Below are 27274 nucleotides of genomic sequence, written 5' to 3' on the forward strand. Positions count from 1 at the left end.
TGGACCTTTTGTCCTTTGTTGGACTTTTTCAAGGTGAGAAATTGGAGTAGATGACTTAACCATCTCAAGACTTATGGCGAAAAAAGCAATCCAGTGCAGATAGTATTAAGTAATTATTGTTATTATTAAGATAATATGTATATATATTCAGGCTTGGTTATATGCCACCCTTTGTGAATATTATTGTCTTATGTTCATTAATAGTATTGTGATTATGTAAGAGAACGTTTTTATTTTCAAAGATTTTATTTATTTTTCATTTATTTATTTTAGAGCGAGTGTGCACGTGAGCAGGGGGAAGGCAGAAGGGTGGGAGAGGAAGAGGGAAAGAATTCCAGGTGGACTCTGCGCTGATTGTGGAGCCCAATGTGGGCCCCATCTCAGGACTCTGAGATCATGACCTGAGCTAAAACCAAGAGTGGGACACTCAACTGACTAAGCCACCTAGGCACCCCTAAAATGTCTTTATTTTCAGAGGATGCATGCTGAAGTATTTTGTGGGTGAATTGGCATGTATTTTTACCTTGTTTTCAGATAGTTCAGGAGAAAATAAGAATATACATAAAGCAAATACGGTAAAATTAATTGAATATACTTACCATTTTATTAAAAGCCATATTGAAGTACTGTTAATCAACTTACAATGTTTGCATTTTTTCTCCACTGGTTTATAAAATTGTAATAAAAATTGTGGGCTACAGAACAGAGTAGATTTGGCATTGGCTATGAAGAATGGGGCAGGAATAAGATAGGTAGAGAAGAATGATGAGTGTTCCAGCTAAGGGGGATCAAAAAGAAGTGTTTTTTGAATTAAATAGAAGAGTGTGATTCAGCACTGAGTTATACTCCTGAAACCAACATTACACTGTATGTTAACTAACTAGAATTTAAATAAAAATTTAAAAAGAAAAAAGAGTGTGATTCAGAAAAAATAATTTCCTCCTTTGCTGAAGGCTGATCATGATCATAGAATGCTTAGAAAAAAAAAAAGAGAGAGGAGGGCTTGAAAAAGAGAAGTAAAACCTTTAAAGGAATTTTCAAGTCTGTATAAAATCTTACAATGGTCAAGGAATGGAATCTTATTCATGTCTAATTTAAACACACAGGTTTCCCTATTTGGATCCACCTAATGAGAGACTCATTTTGGAAGCTCTTAAACAACTTTACCAGTGTGATGCTATTGACAGGTAAAACAACAACAACAAACCAACCACAACAGATGTTAATCTCTTTCTGTTTCATTTTATTATTTTTAAAATTTTTTATTTTTAAGTAAACTCTGTGTCACACATGGGGCTCAAACTCATGACCCCAAGATCAAGAGTCATATGCTGTACCAACTGAGCCAATCAGGCACTCCACTCTCTATTTTATAATATTTTATTTTATTTTATTTAGTTATTATTTATTTGAGAGAGAGAGGGAGAGAGAGAGTGTGCCAGGGGAGGAACAGAGGGAGAGGGACAAGCAGACTCCATGCTGAGTGCAGAGCCTGACACAGTGCTTGATCCCATGACCCTGAGATCATGACCTGAGCCAGAATCAAGAGTTGGATGCTTACCTGACTGAGCCATCCAGGCGCCCCCTCAATTTTTTTTCAAATAGGGTTCTTTTTTTTTTTTTTTTTTTAAAGATTTTATTTATTTATTTGACAGAGAGAGACACAGCGAGAGAGGGAACACAAGCAGGGGGAGTGGGAGAGGGAGAAGCAGGCTTTCTGCCGAGCAGGGAGCCCGACGTGGGACTCGATCCCAGGACCCTGGGATCATGACCTGAGCCGAAGGCAGCCGCTTAACCGACTGAGCCACCCAGGCGCCCCTCAAATAGGGTTCTTAATAGTTTCCTTTATCAGTAAAAAATGATTTGTTTAAATTGAATGGATTGTTTTATCTGAAATTAGAATTTGTCCTCAGTTTTTCTTTGCCACAATTCTGAATTTTAAAATTATATGATAAAACTATGTTTATATTTGGTATTATTTAACAAGTAATTTTTGAGTACCATTTCAGTACCAGGCTTTAAGCTGGGTATATGAAAATAAGAGAGCCAGAGTCCTTGTTCTCATGATTGTGTGATGGGGAAAGATTTGGTAATTATCATTCTCTTATTTCTTCAAGGACATCCTCTATGCTTCTGTAGCATTTTGTGTCTTTTATTATAGTACTTTATTCTGCCTCATTGTTTAATTTTTTTGGATGTATTGGCCCTTGAAAGCAGGGACTATATCAGCTTTATGTTTTCTTTTATCAATGATCAGTGTGTCATGTTTCTTATATTGAATTGAATTTCTGGAGTTGATTTAAGGTAATATAAACTATATCTGATTTATTTTGAATGATGAACATTTCATTTTTACTCTCCCAAGGTAGAAAGACTTAAGAACCTTTTCTTTCTATTAAGGAGTGGCCATGTGACCAGATTGGGTTTGTCTATGGTGGAATTTCCTCTCCCTCCACATCTGACATGTGCAGTAATAAAGGCTGCTTCTCTGGATTGTGAAGATTTACTACTTCCAATAGCAGCAATGTTATCTGTGGAAAATGTCTTCATTAGACCAGGTAAGAAGTTTATTGATGAGTTTTTAAAAAATTAATAGACTTTATTTTTTAGAGCAGTTTTAGGTTTAAAGAAAAATTGAGGATAAGTACAGATGCACACAGTTTCCTCATGATTAACATCTTTCTTTAGTGTCGTACATTTGTTATTGATGAGCCAGTATCGATACATTATGATTAACTAAAAGGGTCACTTTATTGTATATTTGGGTTTTGACAAATCTGTAATGACACATTTCCACCATTACAGTAATATACTAAGTAATTTCACTGCCCTAAACATCCCCTTGTGGTCCACCTATTCATCCCTACATCCCTTCTCCCAAGCCCTTGCAATTACTGGTCTTTTTACTGTCTCCATAGTTTTCCCTTTTCCAGAATGCCACATGATTGGAATCATACAGTACATAGCCTTTTCAGACTGGCTTCTGTAGCTTAGCAATGCACATTTAAGGCTCCTTGTTGTCTTTTTGTGGCATAATAGTTCATTTCTTTTTATTGCTGAACAATATTCCATTGTATGGGATTTATTTGTCTTTTCTCCTATTGAAGGACATCTTGGTTGCTTTCAAGTTTTGGCAGTTATGAATAAAGCTGCTGTAATCCGTGCACAGGTTTTTGTGTGGACATAGGATTTCAACTCACTGTTAAGTTGTAGTATAATAATATTTGTAAGAAACTGCTAAACTATCTTCCAAAGTGTCTGCACCATTTTGCATTCTCACCAGCAATGAGTCTGAGAATTCCTGTTGCTCCACATCCTCACCAGCATTTGGTGTTGTCATTGTTTTAGATTTTGACCATTCTAATAAGTGTGTTAGTGGTATCTTGTTGTTTTAACATGCAGATCCCTGATGACAAATGATGTTAACCATCTTTTTATATGCTTATTTGCCATCTGTAGTTTGTTTGTTTTTTTTTTTTTTTGGTGAGGTGTCCATTCAGGTCTTTTTATTTTATTATGTTATTTAAAGATTTCATTTTTAAGTAATCCCTATACCCAATGTGGGGCTCAAACTTACAACCCTGAGACTGAGTCTCATTCTCTACCAACTAAGCCAGCCAGGCGCCCCTGGATCTTTTTAAATTGGGTAGTTTTCTTATTGTTGAGTTTTAAGAGTTCTTTGTATATTTTGGGTAACAGTCCTTTATCAGGTATGTCTTTTGCAAATATTTTCTCCAAGTCTGTGGTTTGCCCTCTCATTCTTTTGATATTGTGTTTCATAGAGCAGAAGTTTTTAATTTTAATGAGGTCCAGTTTTCAATTACTTCTTTCATGGGTCATGCCTTTGGTGTTAATATTTGAAAAGTTACCACCATACCCAACATCCTCTAGGTTTTCTCCTGTTATTTTCTAGGAATTGGATGTCCATTTGTTCTAGCCCCATTTGTTCAAAAGGCTATCCTTTTTCCATTGAAATGCCTTCCCCCCTTGTTAAAGATCATTAAACTATATTTGTGTGGGTCTGTTTCTGGGCCCTGTATTCTGTTCCATTGACCTTTTTTCCTATTCTTCTGTCAATTCCACACTGTCTTGAATATTGGAGCTTTATAGTAACTCTTGAAGTTGGCTAGGGTCAGTTCTCTGACTTTGCCCTTCCCTTCAACATTGTTTTGGCTATTTTAGGTCTTTTCCCTTTCTATGTAAACTTTTCAACTAGTTTGTTGATATCCATAAAATAAGTAGCTGGGACTTTATTTGGGATTATGTTGAATCTGTAGATCAGGCTAGAAAGAACTGATATCTTGGCAGTATTGAGCCTTTCTTTCCATGAACATGAACTATCTCTCCATTTATTTAGATTCTCTGGTAATTCACTGGGCATTTTTTATTACCATATATCTAGCCCTATGAGACATGAAACTGAGGATAAACGGATTTTACATTTTGTTATTCTTTAACTTAGTTGTTTGAAATAGAGAGTTTATAATGTTCCTGGCTGAGAGTTAATTTCCTTTCACTGGTAAAGGGAGATAGTATGGTAGACCTTTACCCTGTTATAGTACATTAGTAATATATTAACTTTTCTTCCCTAGTCTCAAAAGAAATGGAAGTTCTAAGAGAATTGTTTTGAGGTTCCCATGTCTTTAAACTTCTGCTTTCTTTTCTTGGTGTGTCAGTATGGGACACAACTTAGTCTCATAGCAGCTTTACTTTCTTCTAATGGGGGTGGGGGGGGGTCACAATTTCTTTTTTAAAGAGCTTCTGGGAGAGCCTGGGTGGCTCAGTCAGTTAAGCTTCTGACTCTTGATTTTGGCTCAGGTCATGATCTGAGGGTTGTGAGATCAAGCCCCCATGATGGGCATGGAGCCTGCTTAAGGTTTTCTCTCTCCCTCGCCCTCTGCCCCTCCCCCCTTGAATGAATGAATGAATGAATGAATGAAAAATAAATAAATAAAAGACCTTCTGAGTAGTGTATCTTGCCTGCAGCCAAGACTAACAATAGTGTGTGCTATCATATTGGATATCCCTTTATAGGCTGTGAGTGTGTGTCCAGATTGGTTTATTTATTGCCAAGACTATAATGGAGGATACATTTTTCTATAAAAATACTCTGGTTTAATCAGTGGGCTGCCTAGTCTTTTTTTTTTCCCTCCCCCCTAGATTGTAGTTTTAAGTGTCAGAATTTTGGTTCTAGTAAAACCCCTAATTACAATTGTTTTTTTCTAGTAAAGACTAATATGCAAGGGCTCTTGGGGGCCTTGGGCTCAGGTCATGATCCCGAGTCCCAGGGATCGATCCCCGCGTCTGGCTCCTCAGCAGGGAGCCTGCTTCTTCTTCTGGTCCTCCCCCCTCTCCTGCTCTCTCTCTCTCTCTCAAATAAGTAAATAAAATCTAAAAAAAAAAAAAAAGACTATATTCAGTAAATAAGGTTGGCTGGGTGGTGGGTGGGGGGTGGGTGAAATGGATGAAGGGAATTAAGAGAAACAACTTCCAATTATAAAATAAATAAGTCGGGGTGCCTGGGTGGCTCAGTCGTTAAGTGTCTGCCTTCGGCTCAGGTCATGATCCCAGGGTCCTGGGATCGAGCCCTGCATCGGGCTCCCTGCTCCGCGGAAAGCCTGCTTCTCCCTCTCCCACTCCCCCTACTTGTGTTCCCTCTCTCGCTATGTCTCTCTCTGTCAAATAAATAAAATCTTGGGCGCCTGGGTGGCTCAGTCATTAAGTGTCTGCCTTCGGCTCAGGTCATGGTCCCAGGGTCCTGGGATCGAGTCGCACATCGGGCTCCCTGCTCCGTGGAGAGCCTGCTTCTCCCTCTCCCGCTCCCTCTGCTTGTGTTCCCTCTCTTGCTGTGTCTCTGTCAAATAAATAAATAAAATCTTTAAAAAAAAAAATAAATAAAAAATAAATAAATAAATAAATAAATAAAATCTTTAAAAAAATAAAAAAAATAAAAAATAAATAAGTCATGGAGATGAAAGTACAGTATAGAGAATACAGTCAGTAGTATTGTAATAATGTTCTATAGTAAATACGCTTACTGTGGTGAGCATTGAGTAATGTATAGAATTGTTGAATCACTGTGTTGTACACCTGAACCTAATGTAGCATTGTATGTCAGCTATCCTTTAATAATAATCTTTAAGTAAATAAATAAGTTTGGCTGGGTTTCAAAGCTAAAAATATTCTAAAAACTATTAAAGAGTATTGAAGTGAGAGTCAAGAGCTCAGGGTTCTAACCTGACTCCACTGCAACCTCATTATCTGACTATTGGCCTAGTTTTTCTGGACTTCATTTTTCATTTGTAAAATCAGGGAGTTAGATTAGATTAGGGTGATCCAAGCTAATAATCTTGTAAGGCCAGAAAAAGGAACTGGTTTTCCTCATTGGAATTTTTAAATAGATGAAACCACTCTGTATTAGCTCTTTTTTCTTAATTACCTTTCTATTGGAATACAATTTCAAACTTACAGAAATGTTGAAAGATTAGTAAAGGAATTCCTTTATACCTTTTACCTAGTTTCACCAGTTTTTAACATTTTGCTGTATTTGCTTTACTATTCTTTTTCTCTGTCTCTGTCTCTCTCTGTATCTATGTATGCATTTTATGTCTTTTTTAGAATCATTTAGGAATGTTACACTCCCTTACCACAAAGTATTGGTAATGTATATTTACTAAGAATAAGGGCAATCTCTTATTGAACCATAGTACATTTATCAAAATTAGGAAATTTAATATTGACACAGTACTATTATCTAGTCCATCAAATTGTCCATTGTCCCTAGAATATACAAAAGTAGTTTTAGAATTCCTAAGATAAACCACTGTCTGCTTACAGTTTTTATTTATTTTTATTATTATTTTTTAAAGATTTTATTTATTTGAGAGAGAGAGAGAGACAGAGCGAGTGAGAGCACCGGTGGAGGTGGGGGAGGCAGAGGGAGAGGGAGAAGCAAACTGCCCACTGAGCAGGAAGCCTGACACAGGGTTCGATCCCAGGACCTTTGAGATCATAACCTAAGCCGAAGGCAGATGCTCAACCAACTGAGCCACCCAGGTGCCCCTACCGTTTTTATTTTTGTGGTAAAATGTACATGTAGTGAAATGTATAAATCTTAGGTGTCTAATTCAATTAATTTTGCGAAGTGCACACACCCATATAACCTATACCCCTGTCAAGATATGGAACAGTTTTACCACTCCGGAAAATTTCCTCAGTGCCCCTTCGCAGTCAGAATCTAACTATCCTACCTCTCCCCAGTCAGCTATTTCTCTATTATTATTTTTTTTAGGTTTGGCTTTTCTGAAACTTCATGTAAATAGACTTACATGTACATTTTTGTGTTTGGCTTCTTTTGGTCAACATAATGTGGTGAGATTCATCCATATTGTATTTATCAGTGCTTTTGTTCTTTTTATTGAGTAGTAATTTGAGGTGTGAACATACTACAATTAGTTTTTTTTTCCATTATCCTATTGATAGACATTTGAATTTTTTCGTGTCTTTTGCTATTTATAAATACAGCTGTTAAGGGGCACCTGGGTGGCACCGTCCATTAAACATTGGACTCTTGGTTTCAGCTCAGGTTGTGATCTCAGGGTCCTGAGATTGAGCCCAGGTTGGGCTCCAGGCTCAGCGTAGAGTCTGCTTGTCCCTCTCCCTGCCCCTTTGCTCCTCCCACCCCACCTTCTTACACGTATGCACTTTCTTTCTCTCTCAAATAAGTAAATCTTAAAAAAAAAAACAAAACAATGGCTGTTTTGAACATTCCTGTGTAGGTCTTTTGTGGATGTATATTTTCATATCTTTTAGGTAACTACCTAGGAACAAATTGCTGCATTATTGAGTAGGCATGTGTTTAAGAAATTGCCAACCCTTGGGTGCCTGGGTGGCTCAGTTGGTTGGGCGACTGCCTTCGGCTCAGGTCGTGATCCTGGAGTCCCGGGATCGAGTCCCGCATCGGGCTCCCTGCTCAGCAGGGAGTCTGCTTCTCCCTCTGACCCTCCCCCCTCTCATGTGCTCTCTCTCTCTCTCTCAAATAAATAAAATCTTTAAAAAAAAAAAAGAAAGAAAGAAATTGCCAACCCTTTGGGGTGCCTGGGTGGCTCAGTGGGTTGAGCATCCCATTTCGGCTTGTCCTGGGATCAAGCCCCCTCCCTCCACCCCCCCATGCAGCCCTATATCAGGCTCCACACTCAATGGTGAGTCTGCTTGGGATTGGGATTCTCTCTCCCTCAGCCCCTCCCCCTGCTCACATTCTCTCTTGCTCTCTCTCAAATAAATCTTAAAAAAAAAAAAAAAAAAAAGAAATTGCCAACCCTTTTCCCAAAATGGCTATTCCATTTTAAAATTCCATCAGCAATGTTTGTACCACATGTCTTCGTCAACATTTGGTGTTGCCTGTCATGTTGTTTTATTCATTCTATTATGTATTGGTGATCCCTCCTTATGGTTTAATTTGCATTTTCCTGCTGACTAATATTTTTGTGCATTCATGTGATTATTGGCCATTTTTCTATCTTCCTTTGTGAATTGTTAAAATCTTTTACTCAGGTTTTAAATTTATTAAAAAATGATGGAATGTCTGAGTTTTTAATTTATTCTGGACACAAGTTATTTGGTAGATATGAGTTGCACGTAGTTGTTCCCACTCTGGGCTTTTCTGTTTACTTTCTGACCCGTGGCTTTTGATGAGGGGAGCTTTTGAATTTTGATAAGTTTCATACATCAGTTAACTATTTTTGTGGTTACTATCTGAATGCTAAAAGATTTTTTCCTGCCTTAGGATCATGAAAATATACTTCTCTCTCATATTTCTATTGATACTTACCTAGAAGCTTTACAGTATTGAGCTTTTAATAAAGTTTAGTACAATGATCCATCTGGAATTAAGTTTTGTATATGGTATGAGGTAGAGGTCTAGGTTACTTTTTTCCCTCTGTGAATATCCACTTATTCCAGCACATTTATGAAAAAGATTTCTTTCCCCCACTGAATTGTATTGGCACCTTTTTAGAAAAATCTATGGACTATATATGTGTGACTCTATTTCTGGACTTTATTCCATTGATCTGTTTGTTTATCCTTATGTCAGTGCCACTTTGTGTTGATTACATAGCTTTATGATAAATTTTGAAATCAACATTGTGTTCGTTTTTCGATACCCTTGTGGTTATTCCATATTCCTTGCATTTCTATATAAATTTTAGAATCAGCATATCAGTTTTTTCAAGAAAAAGCCTGCTAGAATTTTGATAGGGATTGTATTGAACCCTTTATTCTTGTTGCTCTTGGTTAACATGTCCTTGTTGTAGGGCTGCTAATATACATCTTTAATCACAGTTTACTCAATGAATACTTTACTGCCTCTTGTAAAATACAGGAAACCTTGCAACAATTTAGTTCCATTCACTCTTCCATCATATGTGCTATTGTTGTCATATAAATTACATTTACATATGTTATAAACTTGAAATACAGTATATAATATTTCCTTTAAACCTTCATATGTTTTTGAAAGAAGTTGAGAAGAAATGAAAAATTAAGTCCATTCCAGTACTGGAAGTAGAAGGTCAGGTATTGGTTTAAAATTTTTTTTTCTTTTAAAGATTTTATTTATGTATTTTAGGGAGAGATAGTGCACGTGCGTATGTGCCTGCCTGCGTGAGCAGAGGGGAGGGGCAGAGGGAAAGGAAGAGAGAGAATCTCAAGCAGACTCTACTCTCAGCGTGGAGGCCGAGGCCATTGTGGGGCTCGATCCCACCACCCTGAGATCATGACCTGAGCCGAAACCAAGAGTTGGTCGCTCAACCGACCAAGCCTCCCAGGTTTTAAAATTTTTGTTTAGAATCTTCTGTCTGTGGATGGATTGTTGACTCAACTTTTTAGCTTTTTAGGTTGTTCAGGTCTTAGGTTATTTGTTTGTTTTTAAGATTTTATTTGTTTATTAGAGAAAGAGAGAGCACGAGCAATGGGGAGGAGCAGAGGGAGATGGAGAAGCAGATTCCCTGCTGAGCAGGAAGCCCGATGCAGGGCTCTATCCCAGGACCCCAGGGATCATGACATGAGCCAAAGGCAGACACTTAACCAATTGAGCCACCTAGGTGCTCAGGTCTTAGGTTTTAATTATGTGTTCTTTGTTTTTTTGTTTGTTTTTATCAAGTCCTTGCGTTGGTTTTTGGTATCTTGAAGGCCTTTACTTGGGACCTACACTTTAGGAAAACGTTATTTGAAAGTGAGCTATATTTGTAGGCACTCAAGGAAAAGGGAGACTTCCCTTTGTTAGCCTAATACTTGGCCTTAGATATCTGTGGACATAGATCTAACGCTTTAGAATATTCAGATAATATAGCCAGTAGGAATATGTCTTATATTCTGTACTTTGATTTGGTGAGGTTTTTTTTTTTTTTAAAGATTTTATTTATTTGAGAGAGAGGGAGAGCCCAGAAGGAGAGTGAGAGGGAGAAGCAGATTCCCTGCTGAGCAGAGAGCCCGATGCAGGGCTCTATTCCAGGACTCTGAAATCATGACCTGAGCTGAAGGCAGACGCTTAACGACTGAGCCACCCAGGCGCCCCTATCAAATATATTTCTATGTTAATAGGCCCAACAACACAATTTTATAGGTAATGTTTCATGAAATTTCTTTTTAAGTCATATAAGGGGACATAATAGAAGAAATAATTATGCTCTCGGGGTGCCTGGGTGGCTCAGTTGGTTAAGCCTCTGCCTTCGGCTCAGGTCATGATCCCAGGGTCCTGGGATCGAGCCCCGCGTCGGGCTCCCTGCTGAGTAGGGAGTCTTTCTCCTTCTCCCTTTGCCCCCCCCCCCCCAACTGCTCATTGCTCACTCTCTCCGTCTCTCAAATAAATAAATAAAATCTTTAAAAATAAATAAAAAAAAATAGGTAATACATGAGGTGTTATTATCAAATATATATGTATTTTTTAAATATTTTATTTATTTATTTGACAGAGACACAGCGAGAGAGGGAACATAAGCAGGGGGAGTGGGAGAGGGAGAAGCAGGCTTCCCGCGGAGCAGGGAGCCCGATGTGGGGCTCAATCCCAGGACCCTGGGATCATGACCTGAGCCGAAGGCAGACGCTTAACGACTGTGCCACCCAGGCGCCCCTATCAAATATATTTCTATGTTAATAGGCCCAACAACACAATTTTATAGGTAATGTTTCATGAAATTTCTTTTTAAGTCACATAAGGGTACATAATAGAAGAAATAATTATACTCTCGGGGTGCCTGGGTGGCTCAGTTGGTTAAGCCTCTGCCTTCGGCTCAGGTCATGATCCCAGGGTCCTAGGATCGAGCCCTGCGTCGGGCTCCCTGCTCAGTGGGAAGCCTGCTTCTCCCTCTCCCACTCCCCCTGCTTGTGTTCCCTCTCTCACTGTGTCTCTCTCTCTCTCTCAAATAAATAAATAAAATCTTAAAAAAATAATAATAATTATACTCTCTTTTTTATTTACCTACATGTTTACTTTTCCCAGTGCTCTTTTTCAGTGTCAAATTACTATCTGGTGTCACTTCCTTTCAGCCTGAATAACTTCCTTTATTATTTCCAGTAAGTCAGGTATGCCAGCAATGAATTCTTTCAGGTTTTGTTATCTGGGAATGTCTTTATTTTGCCTTCATTTTGAAAGATCATTTTACTGGATATAGGATTCTTAGGTGACAGTTTCTTTCAACACTGTGAATAAATATACCATCCCACAGTCTTCCAGCATCCATCACGTCTATTGAGAAATCATCTGTTAATTTTATTGGCATTCTCTTGTGCATAATAAGTCATTTTCCTTTTGCTGCTTTTCAGTATTTTGGCTATTATGAGTCTGTGGGTCTTTTTGCTTTTATCCTACTTGGGGTTCATTAAGCCTCCTCAATGTGTAGATTAATGTTTTTCATCAAATTTTGGAATTTTTCAGCCATTATTTCCTTAAAATTTTTCCTACCTCTTCCTCTTCTTTCCTTCTGGCAGTCCCATTATACAAGTGTTCATGGGCTTAATGGTGTCCCACATTTCTCTGAGACTGCTCATTTTTCATCGTTCTTTTTTTTTTCTCTGTTCTTTGGATTGCATAATCTCTCTTGATCTATATTTTGCTGATTCTTTCTTCTTCCAGCCCAAATCTACTATTGAGCCCCACTTAGTGAAGTCTTCCTATTTTTTATTGTACATTTCAGTTCCAGCAGTCAGCTACTGGTTGGTTGCAGGTTGTACTTAATACCTTTAAGCTAGTGATGTTTGCACCCTTTCCTGTTGAATCTGTGTTATGTGGTTTGGACACTGCTTTCACAGTTCAGAGTTTATGAGTTTGTCCTATGTTCAGCCATAGACCAGAGGCTCAGATGTTCCCTTTCCTTTTGTACCTCCTCAGAAGGTACAACCTTGGAGATCTGCATAGTCTTTCAGAACATCAGGACAACTATGGGTTTAACTGGTTTCTCTGATCTTTCTGTTAAGTTTTTAGCCTGCCTTAATTTCTTGCTGGTCTGCCTCTAATGGTAACAGATTAAGCTGTTAGTCTCCACTGATTGCTAGCTGATTGCTCTCTTGTTTTTGACAGTGCCCTTGGGGCATAAATTACTCTATAGTCTGATCCAAATAAAGTTGGGCACCTTGGCAGGGGCACAGTATTGCTGGTTTTTAATAGTGCTTGTTTCTGTCCTCTTCTGGGAAGAACCTCTGTGCTGTGGAGCAGGAGCTGGGAGTTGATTGGGAATGGACGGGCTCTTCACTGGCTGCCCCACCAAGATCCTCCCTATAGAGCAGAAGCTTGAAGTAGGAGGTGGTGGGAACTGGTGCTTTGGTTACCACCACTGCCCAGTATACATCTTCCTTAGCATAAAGCTTGGTGAGATGGCATCTGTGACTGGCAAAAACAAAAACAAAAAAACAAAAACAAAAACCTGGTATAGCTCTAGGAAACTGGGAGTAGTGGGAACTACCACTCAGCTGCTGAACTCACTAGAATAGCTTTTCTGCAATCCAGAGCTGTAAGGGAAGGGAAAGCAGTAATTCACAGTCATGAGCTGTTGGGCCTTGATCATCCTTACAGAGTAGGAGCTGGAGATGAGGGTAAGGCTGCCACTTTCTGGCTGCTAAGCGCTCTGGAATAGTTCTTCCACACACAGAACTATGGGGGTAGAGTGTAGTTCCTACTCGAATGTGATCCTTCCTTCTGTTCTTACTGAAGTACATAGATTCAGTCAATCTCCAGAGACTTTGAATGATTGTCTTTGGTAATTTTGACTGGCTTAACAGATGTCTGTCTGGGACAGAGGTTTCACCTAACTCCTCACATCACCATTTCCAATATATGTACATAGTTAAATATTCAAACACTGCACAAAGAATTAAGTGAAAAGTAAGTCTTCCTCTCCTAAGATGTCCTTAGGTCTGATTCCTAGAGGCAACAATTGCTACCAGTTTTTTCTTCATAACTTAGAGAGATACTTTGGCATATATATATATGCATATATATAATTAATTTTTAAACCTGGATCATGAAGAACTTTAGCTGCTGCAAAATGCAGCTTCAGGATTTGACCATGTGACTTGCTAGGATCTTGTTACACCCAAAATGTGTATTGGCTTTCCAGCTGCTTCTATAAGCATTTGTAGTCTTTATAGGTTAAGCAGTCCTTTCTGGCTTGAGTCTTGGAGATCACCTAATTTAGTTTATCATATACTTACTGGTAAAACTGGATAGTATTCTCACATCTAACATTAAATTAAGATTATAGATATCAAGATGATCACACTGTCAGTATTTTTAATGATCTTTTGCTGTAGTAAACTGTATCCAATATCTGCTAGTATAGATTTTGTTTTAAGTCAGACAGTAGAGTGAGAGCTGTTAAATATTTTTTAGGTGGTAAAAAGCATTGCCTTAAAATGGAACAAATTTAAAATAACACTGGGTTGGTTCTGCAGTCTTTAATTATGTTAATTGTGACATTTTTAGAAATAAAGGGCATTTTATGTGCATGTGACACTTGTGGTTTTATTCCCCTGTTTCAGCTCTGAGGACTTATTATTGAAATCCTGTTTTGTTTTCTGTTTGATTGCTATATAGAAAAGTATTGAATTATCTTCCCAAATGGAGAAGTTCAGCTGATGCAACCTTGTTTTACTGCTTCACCTTGTTACTTACAGTTCTTGCTTCAGTAGATCTACCTATTTGCAAGACATAAAACTGATAATAGAATTTCATCTGGGGACGGGGTGCCTGAGTGGCTCAGTCGTTAAGTGTCTGCCTTCGGCTCGGGTCGTGATCCCAGGCTACTGGGATCCAGCCCCGCATCGGGCTCCCCGCTTGGCAGGAAGCCTGCTTCTCCCTCTCCTACTCCCCCTGCTTGTGTTCCCTCTCTCGCTGTGTCTCTCTCTCTCTCTGTCAAATAAATAAATAAATAAATAAAATCTTTAAAAAAAAAAAAAAAGAATTTCATCTGGGGAAAGATAATAAAGAAAGTGATGAGTCTACTGGAAAGTAATTAAAGATGGATAGTCAGACTGTTTAGCGGATAAACTTACTGAGATTGTAGGAACTGTGTGTGATATGGGTTTTGACTTTCCCATACATATCCTGAATTTACTATGGGACTTCTGCCTGTTTTAATTTTAATTAATTAGATTTGGGGGGGGGGGGAAGTCAGGGAAAAGGAACAAAAAAAGGTTATCTGTTCTCTTGACTTTGAGAATAATGGAGGAAGAGACAAAGAGAAGGTAGCAACGTGGGATGGACACCCAGGGAAGCAATATGCTCTCTACATTTTTAAAAATGTGAGCAGGTAGCCACTGTAAACAATAGGGATCCAACACTAACCATGCAGAGTTAATCTTCAGAAAATATGAGCTGAGCTTAAAATTGTAATCTACACTAAAAGTTGTTGCAATTCTACTGACCTTTTAATAAGAGATGGTAAGCCACCTGTATAAATTATGCTAGGAGGTATTATAGCCAAATTGAATGGTTGGCTAGAGGCAGAGAAAATAAGAACTGAGCCAAGGTAGGAAGCTTCTCTGAGGCTTTATAGCCCAGGGGTCCAAGGCAGCTGGTGCTCTACATTTCTATAGCAGGAAACACAGTTCAGGGATCCAGGGGCCCCTGCCTGATAGATAGGCTTGTCTCCTAGTGTTGGGAGCCAGGACAGGGTGATGCTCAAGTCTAGTGCAATTTGACTTTTGACATAATACCTTTTGGGCAGTGGTGATTCAGTACTTGAAATTAAATGTTTTGGCTTAAAAATCAGTTTCCCTGAGTGGTTCAGGAGATGGGAATTGTATTTTCACCTTGGCAGGGCTGTTTGTATGGTCTGTAATTAATCATATTCTTTTGTCTCTAGCTGCTTCCTTCAGTTGTTACCTAGGTAACAAAGGTGGAAGCTACTTAATGCCTGGGATGAAAGACTTTTTATCTTCATGAGTGTTTTCTTTAATCAGATTGCTTTCCTCCTAATACCAGAACTGCTGCTTTGCAGATTCACATCGTAGTCTATATAAGTGCTGCTCTCTAGTATCAGGCATCGTGGTGCCTATGCTAAATCTAGTTGTGATGGGTATACTGAAGGAATAGGAATTGTGGTATGATGTGGTAGAATGAATGAAGGAGCCCTAGGAAATTTTGAAAAAAAAAAAAAAAAAAAGTGGGACTCTGAAAGAAATTTAGCTTGGGTAAAGTACTATGTGGGGAACTTGGGCAATCAGAGAGCATATCAGTGCTGAGTGGGATTGGGTCCATGTCAGTAACAGATAAATCTCAAAAACATAATGTTGAGCAAAAGAAATCAGACACATGAAGTACATTTATACAAAATTTAGAAACAGGCAAAACCCTTCTGTGGGGTTAGAAGTCAGGATCTGGTTACCCTTGTGGAGGGGAATAGATAGTTATTGGAAGGAGAGCAAAAAGAGGGCTTCTGGATGCTAGTAATATTCTGTTTGTTGATCTGGGTGTTGGGTATATTGGTATGTTGTGTTTGTTAACATTGAGCTATGCAGTTATGACCTGGTAGTTTTCTGCATGCATGTTTTACTTCAATATAAAGTCGAAAAAAGGAAAGAAAAGCTTGTAGTAGTTCAGTTCTGCTTACATGGTAGTCCTGTCTAATTGCCCTTAATTAGGAACTGGATAAATAGGGACTGGTTAAATTGTGTTATGTTCCTTATACCCCTGGGGATACAATGTAGCTATTTTGAGAATGAATAATTCTACATGTACTGACATGAAGCCATTATTAAGTAAAGGAAGTTTCAAAACATATAACCCATTTATGTAAAAATAAACCATCATATACATACGCTGGTATATACATAGAAAATATCTTGAAGGCATCAGGGAAATACAAATCAAAATCACAATGAGATACCACCTCACAGCAGTCAGAATGGCTAAAATTAACAAGTCAGGAAACCACAGATATTGGTGAGGATGGGGAGAAAAGGGAACCCTTTCTGTAGGTGGGAATGCAAGCTGGTGCAGCCACTCTGGAAAACAGCATGGAGGTTCCTCAAAAAGTTGAAAATAGAGCTACCCTTGACCCATCAATTGCGCTACTCGGTATTTACCCCAAAGATACAAATGTAGTGATCCAAAGGGGCACCTGCACTCCAGTGTTTATAGCAGTAATGTACACAATAGCCAGACCATGGAAAGAGCCCAGATGTTCATTGACAGATGAATGGATAAAGAAGATGTGGGGTGTGTGTGTGTGTGTGTGTGTGTGTATGATGGAATATTACACAGCCATCAAAAAAAATGAAATCTTGCCGTTTGCAATGACCTGGATGGAACTAGGGGTATTATGCTAAGCAAAATAAGTCAGCCAGAGAAAGACGATTATCATATGATCTCACTGATATGTGGAATTTAAGAAACAAGGCAGAGGATCATAGGGGAAGAGAGGAAAAAATGAAACAAAACGAAACCAGAGAGGGAGACAAACCTCGGGAAACAAACTTAGGGTTGCTGGAGGGGAAGGGGGTGGGGGGATGGGGTGGCTGGGTGATGGACATTGGGGAAGGTATGTGTTGTGGTGAGCGCTGTGAGACTGATGAATCACAGACCTGTACCCCTGAAACAAATAATACATATGTTAATAATAAATTTTTTTAAAAAATTTAAAAAACATAAAAAAAGAAAATATCTTGAAGGATGCACATTCAGTAATCAACAGTGGTTAGCCTTGAGGATTAGTTTGTGGGTAATGTGACAAAGTGGTAAATGTTGAACTTTTACATAATTTTTTTTTACTGTGAACATGGGTTACTCTTATAATCAAACTTAAAAAATAAATTCTAAATACCATTTTAAAGGCAGATGTATTGGGAGAATTATTATTACTATTCTGGTTAAATATCCAATAGAAAAGGAGTTGTGGGAGTAATTAGAGCCCCCCCACCCCCCAGAAGAGTTAATATAGTTCACTTTATTCCGCTGTAGATGATGAGGCAGATTTTAATGACTTTGAGTAAACAAAGTGAATGTAGGCATTTGATGTAAAGTATAACTAAATTGCCTCTCTGATTGTCATTTTAGTTGATCCAGAGTACCAGAAGGAAGCAGAACAAAGACATAGAGAATTGGCAGCTAAAGCTGGAGGATTTAATGACTTTGCAACTTTAGCTGTCATCTTTGAACAGTGCAAATCAAGGTATGTGGAATAGTTCTATGTACTAGAAAGTTGTCAGTTTGAAATATAGCTCCAATATGTATTTACTATGTGACTTTAGACAGTAAGATTCAGTGGGGGTACTATTGACTCAAGGTATTTTTGTGAACATTAGTGAGATTTATCTATGCCAGGTGACTGTTACTAAGTAGGCATTTATTATATAGTATTAGTTCTCTTCTTTTTTCTCTCCCTAAACCTTTCCTGAAGATGACCTTATAGAATTTTGCTTCTGTAGAAGTAGCTTAGATGTGAAAATGATTGTATATATTTGTTAAAGCATCTATGTATAAGAAGAAATACATTTATAAATTATTTTTTAATTCACTCAGAGGCACCTGCGTTAGTTTTGTCAAATTCCTTAAAGTGCTTTCTCAGTAATTGGACAAGTCTCATAAAAGAACTGACTGTTGCTTATTTGTTTCTAGTTTTATAATAGAAATGAAAATGTTAGACTGTCTTTTTGTTTTTTGTTTTTTTTTAAGTAAACTCTGTGACCAACATGGTGCTTGATCTCATAACCCCGAGATCAAGAGTCACATGCTCTACTGAGTGAGACAGCCAGGTGCCCCTGTTAGACTGTCTTTCTCTTATAGAAGTTATTTTCAAGATACCAGTATTTTTGTTTTGCAGTGGAGCTCCAGCTTCGTGGTGCCAAAAACATTGGATTCATTGGAGATGCTTATTTTCTGCATTTCGTGTTGAAGCTCAACTTCGAGAACTAATCAGGAAGCTTAAACAGGTAATTATTATAATGATCTTTTCTTGAGTAGCATTTTGGCAAGATTCTCTGAGTACTGTCCCCCAGCTATGGAAATTATGAGGTGTTCTGATCTCTGATTTGTAGAAATAGGCCCCATTTCTAACTGTGAGTACCAAGAACTGTTACCTCTTACCCTTTGGGGAGGTTCTTTTCCTGGTCTTGTGTGGTTGCCTCACATTTATATGCTAACCAGTGCTCAGCTAAACACTTGTGGAGGCCCTTCTGCAAATCTCTGGAGTTTTGTCTCTATCAAGTTCTCTTCTCTCCTGAACTCTTGGCCTGTGAACTCTAGTCGTCTTAGTCTTCCTGGACTCTCAGCTCTTTCTCTTTATGTTTTTTAAATTCTTTAAATTTTTTTTAAAGATTTTATTTATTTGTTTGACAGAGAGAGAGAGAGAGCACAAGCAGGGGGAGCAGCAGAGGGAGAGGGAGAAGCAGACTCCCCACTGAGCAGGGAGCCCAATGCAGGCCTTGATCCCAGGACCCTGAGATCATGACCTGAGCCGAAGGCAGACGCTTAACTGACTGAGCCACCCAGGTGCCCCAGCTCTGTCTCTTTAGCTCAGGGAGTTCTTCAGGTTCCACTTGGGTTTTTCCTTCCTTGAGCCTTCATCCAGAATCTCTCTCAAGGTTGACTGTAAGCTGGGGCAGTCATTGGGCTTACTTCATTTATTTCCCATACTTCATTTATTTCTCAGAGATCACTATCCTTTATTGCTTGATATACAGTATTTTGGAAATCATTATTTCATATGTTTTGTACATTTTTGGTTGTTTCTAAGGAGAAGAGTAAGTCTGAGCTCTCTTTTTTTTTAAGATTTTATTATTTATTTATTTGAGAGAGAGTGCGATCGAGGGGAGGAGCAAAGGGAGAGGGACAAGCAGACTCTGTGCTGTGCGTGGAGCCTGTCATGGGGCTCGATCCCACGACCCTTGAGATCATGACCTAGCTGAAATCATGAGTCAGACGCTTAAACAACTGAGCCACCGAGGCGCTCCAAATCTGATCCCTCTTACTTCATATTGGCCAGAAACAGAAGTCTCTAGAAATGTGTAGTTTTCAAAATAAAAGATTATTTCATATTATTCTGTGATATTACCACTGTATATATATTATTATTTCTATAGCAAAGTGATTTCCCAAGAGAGACCTTTGAAGGCCCTAAACATGAAGTACTACGAAGATGTCTTTGTGCAGGCTATTTCAAAAATGTAGCTCGAAGGTAAGCAATATGAGCTTGAGAAATGGATAAGAAATACTACTGTTTTGACTACAATGTTGAACTATTTAATATTAAAGATTGATGATATATCTAAGCTCTGTGATTATCAGGACATCAATTACAATGACTACCATAATTGTCACTTGTGTAGGGGGAGCTGCAGTGGCTCAGAGTGGGATATTGGCGCTCAAGTTCAGTAAGAGGGAGTTTGTAGGATAGCTGTCTAGCATGGGGGATCAGCACCTAAGTTGAGTGACAAGGGTTTTCTTGCAGAGGGGTGGCTCTATGTGGAGTGTGAAAGACAACCATGTTGAGCATGGCATATCTGAGGAAGAATAGCTTGGTGTGGAGTGTCAGCAATTGAGCAGGAGGGGGAAGGCACTCATACGGGAGGTGTTTGGTGTTGAGTTTAGAGTCTGAGTTTAGAGTCTGAGTGTAGTGAGGGAGGGCATCTTCTTAGGGAAAGGGGTAACAATGGTGATGATAGGAGACTCATTATATACAAAGGAATTGATCACATAATTAAATATATTAAAGAATGGTAAAGGGAGTATTAGAAATACTGAAAGGGAGAAAATGAGAATGAGCCCTGTGGTGTTGGATTGGAATTTCAGGGTATCATTGTGAACTTACAGTTTTCTATATAGTTAGATGGATGAATAGATAGATATGGGAATAAAGACAGATGTTACTGTGTATATTTATAATATATATTTGTATATGTGTAAATATTTATATACAAATATACCCTAGCTCTGAGATGGACTGGGAGCAATAACACCATAATAGCAATGAATATACTTAGTGCCCGGATCTTGACTTGAAACAACCATCTGCTGCGTAAAGGACTCAGAACTGTTTGGAGAAATAGGGGTGGGAAAGTACAAGATGAGCCCAGAACATCTTATTTTGCCAGCAAGCAAGAAGTGATCTATGAGGTTTGAGGCCATGTTAGAAGTACACTGGAGCTAGCCTGAATAGGCCCTGACTGATCCAATATAGGACATTCTAAGCATCGAAATAAATATTGATAGTAATGGATTATATAGCCCATTAAATAAAATGTGAAATCATGGGTCTATAGTCATATAAATTAATGAGTAAATTAAAAGTTTAATGACAAATGGAATTAGTTGAGCCACCTCTCCACAAAAGTCTTATAAATTACAACGGGAAAGGGGAAAAGTAACTTTTAATGGAGAAACCTGGCAGATGCTACCCAAATGAAGCCATCAGAGTGAACACCATCAGTAATGAAACAAATCGAAATCATGTTCTTCCTGATAGGATATAATGAAAAATACAGCTTCACTTCTGTGATGTTCTTGCCAAAGATGTATAACCTAAATCTAGTCATCATGAAACAAACAAACTCAAATTGAGGGGCATACTACAAAATTACTATTCAAAAAGCTGTCAAGATCCTGAAGATCAAAGAAAGACTGGGGGAGTATGCCATTATGAAAGAGACTAAGGGGACATGAAAAGTAAAATTAATACTTGATTCTGAATTGGATTCTTTTGCTATAAAGGATATTATTAGGACATTTGGATAAAACTTTATTGGGGTCTGAGGATTAGATGTTAGTCATGTTCATGTTAATTCCCTGGTTTTGATGGTTGTATTATGTATTATGGTCATGTAGGAGAATGTCCTTGATTATAGGAAATATACACTCAGATATTTGTGGATGATGAGGCATAAGGTTGGCAACTAACTCAAATGGTTCAAGTAAAAAAGATCTTTGTACCGTACAGTATATAAACAATTATAATGCAGTCTGATCTGAGTTATAATGGGAATATTTATAAAGTATTATAGGAAAACATCTGTGGTGATGATTGAACTAGGGCTAATATTTTGACAAGTTTTTGGAATAACATTTATGTAGGGAAGTATAGAAGAGGATAGAAATTTTTTTAAAAGATTTTATTTATTTATTAGAGAGAGAAAGAGAGAGAGCACGAGCGGGGTGGGGGGAAGAGGAAGGGGGGAGAGGTAGAAGCAGGCTCCATGCTGAGCAGGGAGCCCAACGTGGGGCTCAGTCTCAGGACCCTGGGATCATGACCTGAGCCAAAGGCAGATGCTTAACCAACTGAGCCACCCAGGCGCCCCAGAAGAGGATAGGAATTTGAAGTTAAGAACATGAATTAGAGAAATGATAGGTGCAATGTTCTAATTATCAGATTTTAGAATAGTGAAAATTATCCCTTTAAAAAGAGATGTAGCATACTATAAAGAACACTGTATTTAAGTCAGAAGACCTATGTTTGGGACTTGCTTTCACCATACATTAACTCTGTGATCTTTAGAAGGCTAGTTGATTTATTTGAATCTCAGTTTTGACTTCTTAATAAAAATGACTTGCTCTCAAAACTCACAGGTTGTTTTGAGGCTTTATTATAAAATCATTTTGGAAACTTTAAGGCACAAATACAATATTATTGTTGATATTACTACTTATTAACCAAAAATCTTTGTACTTAACTGAAATGACTGTTTAGGTTGTATGTAATGAGAAGTTGTATCATTATTTAAGAGGAGTTATAGTGACACTTGAAAAAGTTTAAACTTATGCTTATAACACTTCTTGTGGTAGAACATATTATAATTGTTTATTGTTAGACTTGGTGCTCTACTTATTTCATTGTTTTACTGTTCTTGTCTTTATCCTTTGATTTTTGTTTTGTTTTGTTTTTTAGATCTGTTGGGAGAACGTTTTGCACAATGGATGGGCGTGGAAGCCCAGTTCACATTCATCCTTCCTCAGCAGTAAGTGCCTTATTATTATTAAAGTGTCCTATTTTTTTTTTTTTTTAAGATTTTATTTATTTTTGACAGAGAGTGTACAAGCAGGGGAAGCAGCAGGCAGAGGGAGAGGGAGAAGCAGGCTCTCTGCTCAGCAGGGAGCCCAACGTGGGGCTCGATCCCGTGACCCTGGGATCATGACCCGAGCCGAAGGTAGACGCTTAACTGTCTGAGCCATCCAGGCGCCCCTAAAGTGTCCTATTTTTAATAAAGGAAAGAAATTTGTAAAGGTGTAGGACTAAGTCATGCATAAGTGTCTTCTACTTTTCACTTTGAGGTTAAATTTAGCATATATCTTTATTATATAAAGCTGTAAAGGTACTGGTTGGCCCGTGCCTTCTGTTTGATTGAAGAATATAGGAATTAATTCAGAAGAGTTTGGGCTGTTAGTATGTGGCTGGTCAAATGTGGAATGAGGCAAGTTACTGAGTTATCATCCTTAAATGAAATCTTTTGTATAGCTTCATGAACAAGAAACCAAACTCGAATGGATCATTTTTCATGAGGTATTAGTTACCACCAAGGTCTACGCAAGAATTGTGTGTCCAATCCGTTACGAATGGGTGAGAGACTTGTTACCCAAGTTGCATGAATTTAATGCACATGATTTGAGCAGTGTGGCCCGACGTGAAGTGAGAGAAGATGCAAGAAGGAGATGGACAAATAAGGAAAACGTAAAGCATCTAAAGGGTGAGTCAGTCGCTTGTTCTAGTGATATAAGTCCAAGGAGCATATATGTCCAAATTCTCATATAATTACAGAAATACTGTTACACGGCGTAGAATCTGGTTCTGTCTCCTCAGAAAGCAAAGAGTTGTCGGGAGTCTCAGACTTCGTTACTTTGACTTCCTTCTTTCCTTCCAGTTAATCATGTTTTCCTTAACTCCTCTGTCCAACATTATTAACAACAGTATCTGTTGAGCTTTTACCATGTGCTAACAACTGGCATTACCCCATTGAGTTTTCACAATAACCCCATGAGGTAAGTACATATCCCCACGTTATAGATGAGGAAATACTTAGCAATTACAATAATTTGCTGAAAATCCCATAGTTAATAATTCATGAGTCTGGATTTTGAACCCAAGGAAACTGACTTGATGGTCTATACTCTTTTTTTTTTTTGAAGATTATTTATTTGAGAGAACACAAGCAGGGGGAGCGGCAGAGGTAGAGGGAGAAGTAGCCTCCTCACGGAGCAGGGAGCCCAATGCAGGACTCAATCCCAGGACCCTAGGGTCATGACCTGAGCCAAAGGCAGTTGCTCCACCAACTGAGCCATGCAGGCACCCCTTGATGGCTTATACTCTTAATCATAATAGCATACTGCTTCTCAGTAGTCCTTTGCTATTTTTATTTTGTTTATAAAATTTTGTGAACTATTACTTCAGAACATCTTTTTTTTTCCTACGGGATCTTTCTGTAAAATGTTAGGTCTCTAGTTAGGAGGCATAAACAGTTATACTGAACTAGGAGATAAAGTTTAATTTTCAGCTCACATATACAAAAAGCTTTTCAGTAAAGCTTTCTGGGCTGATTTTTTAAAATAAGATTTTATTTATTTATGTATGTATGTATGAATGAATGAATGAATGAGACAGAGAGGGCACAGGGTGGGAAGGGGCAGAAGGAGAGAGAGAATCTCAAGCAGGCTCTGTGCTAAGCTAGGGCTTGATCTCTCAACCTGAGATCATGACCTGTGTCGGAATCAAGAGTCGGGCACTTAACACACTGAGCCACCTAGGCACCCCTATGATTTTATAATAAAGGTCAACTTGGGGTGGAAAGACCAATGCCTTTTAAAAAATAGATGTGTTGAAATCAGTGGTTGTCAGGAGCTGGGGGTGAGAGGAGGGGCTGACCACAAAGGGACAGGAGGGAATTTTGGGGGTCGAGGATTCTGTCTCTTGAGTTTGGTCACAGACTGTAATGTACTTGTGAAAATTCATAGAACTGTTTACTAAAAAGGGTATATTTTATTGTAGATAAATTATACCTTAATTTTTTAAATGAAAAAAAATACATAAACTATACAGCCTCATACAAAAAATTAAGATATATAAAAGATAGAGAAATGTAAATATAGATTATCTGCTGATGGATTTTCACCAGCATTACCATTCCCCCCATGATATATATATATATTGTTGTGAAGACCTAACAATATACAACTGGCCAGAAGAAATGAGGGTCATGTCCTCTGCATTTAGTAACATTTATTCATGCCCTCAGCTAGAATTATGTCTAATTCCAAGAACCCATGTTAATTCTCATACCAGTGCAAGAACTTAAGAGTCTAAGGCAGTGGGGCACCCTGGTGGCTCAGTCGGTTAAAGTGTCAGACTCTTGATTTCGGCTCAGTGATGATCTTAGGGTTGTAAGATCAAGCCCCGCATTGACTCCACAATGAGCCTGGAGCCTGTTTGGGATTCTGTCTTCCTCTTCTGAGGCTGATTGATGGAGCAAATTGTATTACCCTTTTTTAACATCATGAGAAATAGAGTGGTAAGGAAATTTGCCCAAGATCTGGAAGAGTCTTTAGAAATGTAGTGTTTTGTTGGAATGTATAACTGTACTACATGTTTGAATTAGGGTCGGTTATTCGAACATTTAGGCCTTCATGCTTGCATTTCTTTCTCTCTTCCTTTTCTTCCCCTTCCCTCTTTCTTTCTTCTTATTTTCTAACCATAGACTTACTTGTTTCTTTTGAAAGAACAAAATTTAATTTCCTTTTTTCCCCCCTTAACATTGAAAAATCAGGGCATCTCCTTCTTTTAACACTTCTTGTACTGAGTTTCACGACTAAAGTTTTACTGGATTAATTTGTAATGTTTTCAGATGGAATCTCAAAAGAAGTCCTAAAGAAAATGCAGAGAAGAAATGATGATAAATCCATATCAGATGCACGTGCTCGTTTCCTTGAGCGAAAGCAGCAAAGGTCCCAGGATCACAGTGACACACGGAAGGAAACAGGCTAAGCAGTGAACCCTCCAATTCAGGAAGTAGGAAAAGCGGCCAGGAAATGTGCTTCTACTTTGCCATTTATATCAGACAGCACTACCAAGAGGAAGTGGTCAGCAACTGTTACTAGCATATAAGCTAAAAGCAAATCCAAGTTCATCAATACCAATAAATGAAATTTTCAAAGAAAAGATTGAATTGCCATTGTCATAGACAATGATATATGAAACCAATGAAAGACAATACATATGATATTTTCCTCACTTCAGTTTTGCTGGCCTTAACTGGTATCAAATGCTGTCACTGAGATATTTTCAAAGAACATTGAATTGTATTTAATTAGCGTGTATTCCATTTGCATTTGAAGCATTAAAAATTATTTTCCTTAAATCTCTTTAAGGCCTTCTTGTTGCTGTTAGAATAGTATTATATCAGGTTATCAGGTATGTGACCATTTCCTTCAGAAGGCTGAATATAAGAGGTTTTTACTCAGCAATACTTAGATGTCTAACCGTTTAATTGCTACAGAGCTTTATAGATATTTAGAGAAAAGACTTAATCAATTAGTAAATAAGAAAATTGCCTATGGCAAGTTTCTTTGTTGAATTAATATTAATCCTTAAATTGATTTTTCTGGGATTATACAAATTCCTTTTTATATAAAAATATATTGTTTAAAACAGTAGCTATAGCCATTAACCAAAGGACAGATGATATATATATATGTTTTTTTTTAGCTGTCCCTACATACCTGTATCAGCACCATGTATGTAGGTGTGACAGTGTTTCAAACAGCCCCCCCACCTGGCCTACTCTCTTGCCTCCAGCTGCTTGGGTAGGACCATTTAAACATCTGTTATGCTGATCTTGAGATGGGAGTTTTTCAAAGCAGCCAACACCACATCACCAGTGTTTCAAATTGGAACCTTGAGGCTAGTTAATATCACACTCAGGCCACACTCAGCACTTGCCCACTCTGTTGTTTACTGCCTTGTATTCTAGTTATTTGTGTATTTGTCTGTCTCCCCCACTAGATTATACGCTCCTTGTGGGCAGGGACTACGTCTTTCCCATCTTTGTATCTTTCATGGCACCTAGCACAGTGCTTTGCACATAGTAGTCACTCAATGTTTGTTAAATAAAGCTATTAGTGTCATTAAAATTCAAAAGGTAGTATAATGTGTGTTTTTAGATATTTTTTATAAAAATTAAGAATCTAAATTTTTCATAGGTAACTAACTTTTGCAGTTATTTCCTTTGGCGTCTAAACAGTTTTCTGTTCAATATTAGAAACTTGAGCCTTTATTGAAAAACCCTGTGAGGAGCCAAATCTGTGGGTTTGTTCTTAAGGTAAGGTGAGTGATGATGGTTCCTCTAACATTCCCAGCATTGTTGCTTTGCTCATTGTAATCTTCAGTGCTCTTGACACTATTTCAGCACATTAGTCTTACCAGGTTCTCTTCTCAGGTATATGTATCAGTGTACTTCCTTAGATGTGGTAGGGCTGTATGTGGACTCTTAGAATAAATGCTCTTTCATTTCAGTAAATATTAGCCACACATTCTAAATCTATAGTACGTAATCACATTTCCCAGTAATGTTCTTTATAGCATTTTCCCCCAGTTCAGGATCCAGTCAAGAATCGTATACTGTATTTAATCTCTGGAAAATGTCTTCAGTCTTTCTTGGACTTTCACATTTAAGACTTTTGAATAACATTTCTGACATTTTTTAGTAATACAGGCTAAGTTATTATTCTTTTTTTTCTTTTTTTTTTTTTAGAGAGGGAGAGGGAGACCGAATCTTAAGCAGCGCAGAGCTTGATCTCATGACC

At 38.1% G+C, this 27274-nt stretch overlaps 1 protein-coding gene across 1 annotated transcript in view; it reads left to right on the forward strand.

The window, feature by feature from the left end:
• The window catches only part of DHX40 (DEAH-box helicase 40), a 47468-nt gene extending 20859 nt beyond the window's left edge, over positions 1-26609 (forward strand). Inside the window, exons 11-18 of the mRNA XM_032428832.1 lie at positions 1107-1187; positions 2401-2558; positions 17552-17666; positions 18318-18426; positions 19576-19670; positions 22374-22443; positions 22941-23169; positions 25318-26609. Of these exons, the coding sequence (XP_032284723.1) occupies positions 1107-1187; positions 2401-2558; positions 17552-17666; positions 18318-18426; positions 19576-19670; positions 22374-22443; positions 22941-23169; positions 25318-25457 (997 nt within the window). The 3' untranslated portion in view covers positions 25458-26609. The remainder of the gene's footprint in view (positions 1-1106; positions 1188-2400; positions 2559-17551; positions 17667-18317; positions 18427-19575; positions 19671-22373; positions 22444-22940; positions 23170-25317) is intronic.
• The last annotated feature ends 665 nt before the right edge of the window (positions 26610-27274 follow it).

The sequence above is a fragment of the Phoca vitulina genome, unplaced genomic scaffold (genome assembly GCF_004348235.1).
Source record: "Phoca vitulina isolate PV1807 unplaced genomic scaffold, GSC_HSeal_1.0 scaffold40, whole genome shotgun sequence".
Classification (NCBI taxonomy): Eukaryota; Metazoa; Chordata; class Mammalia; order Carnivora; family Phocidae; genus Phoca; species Phoca vitulina.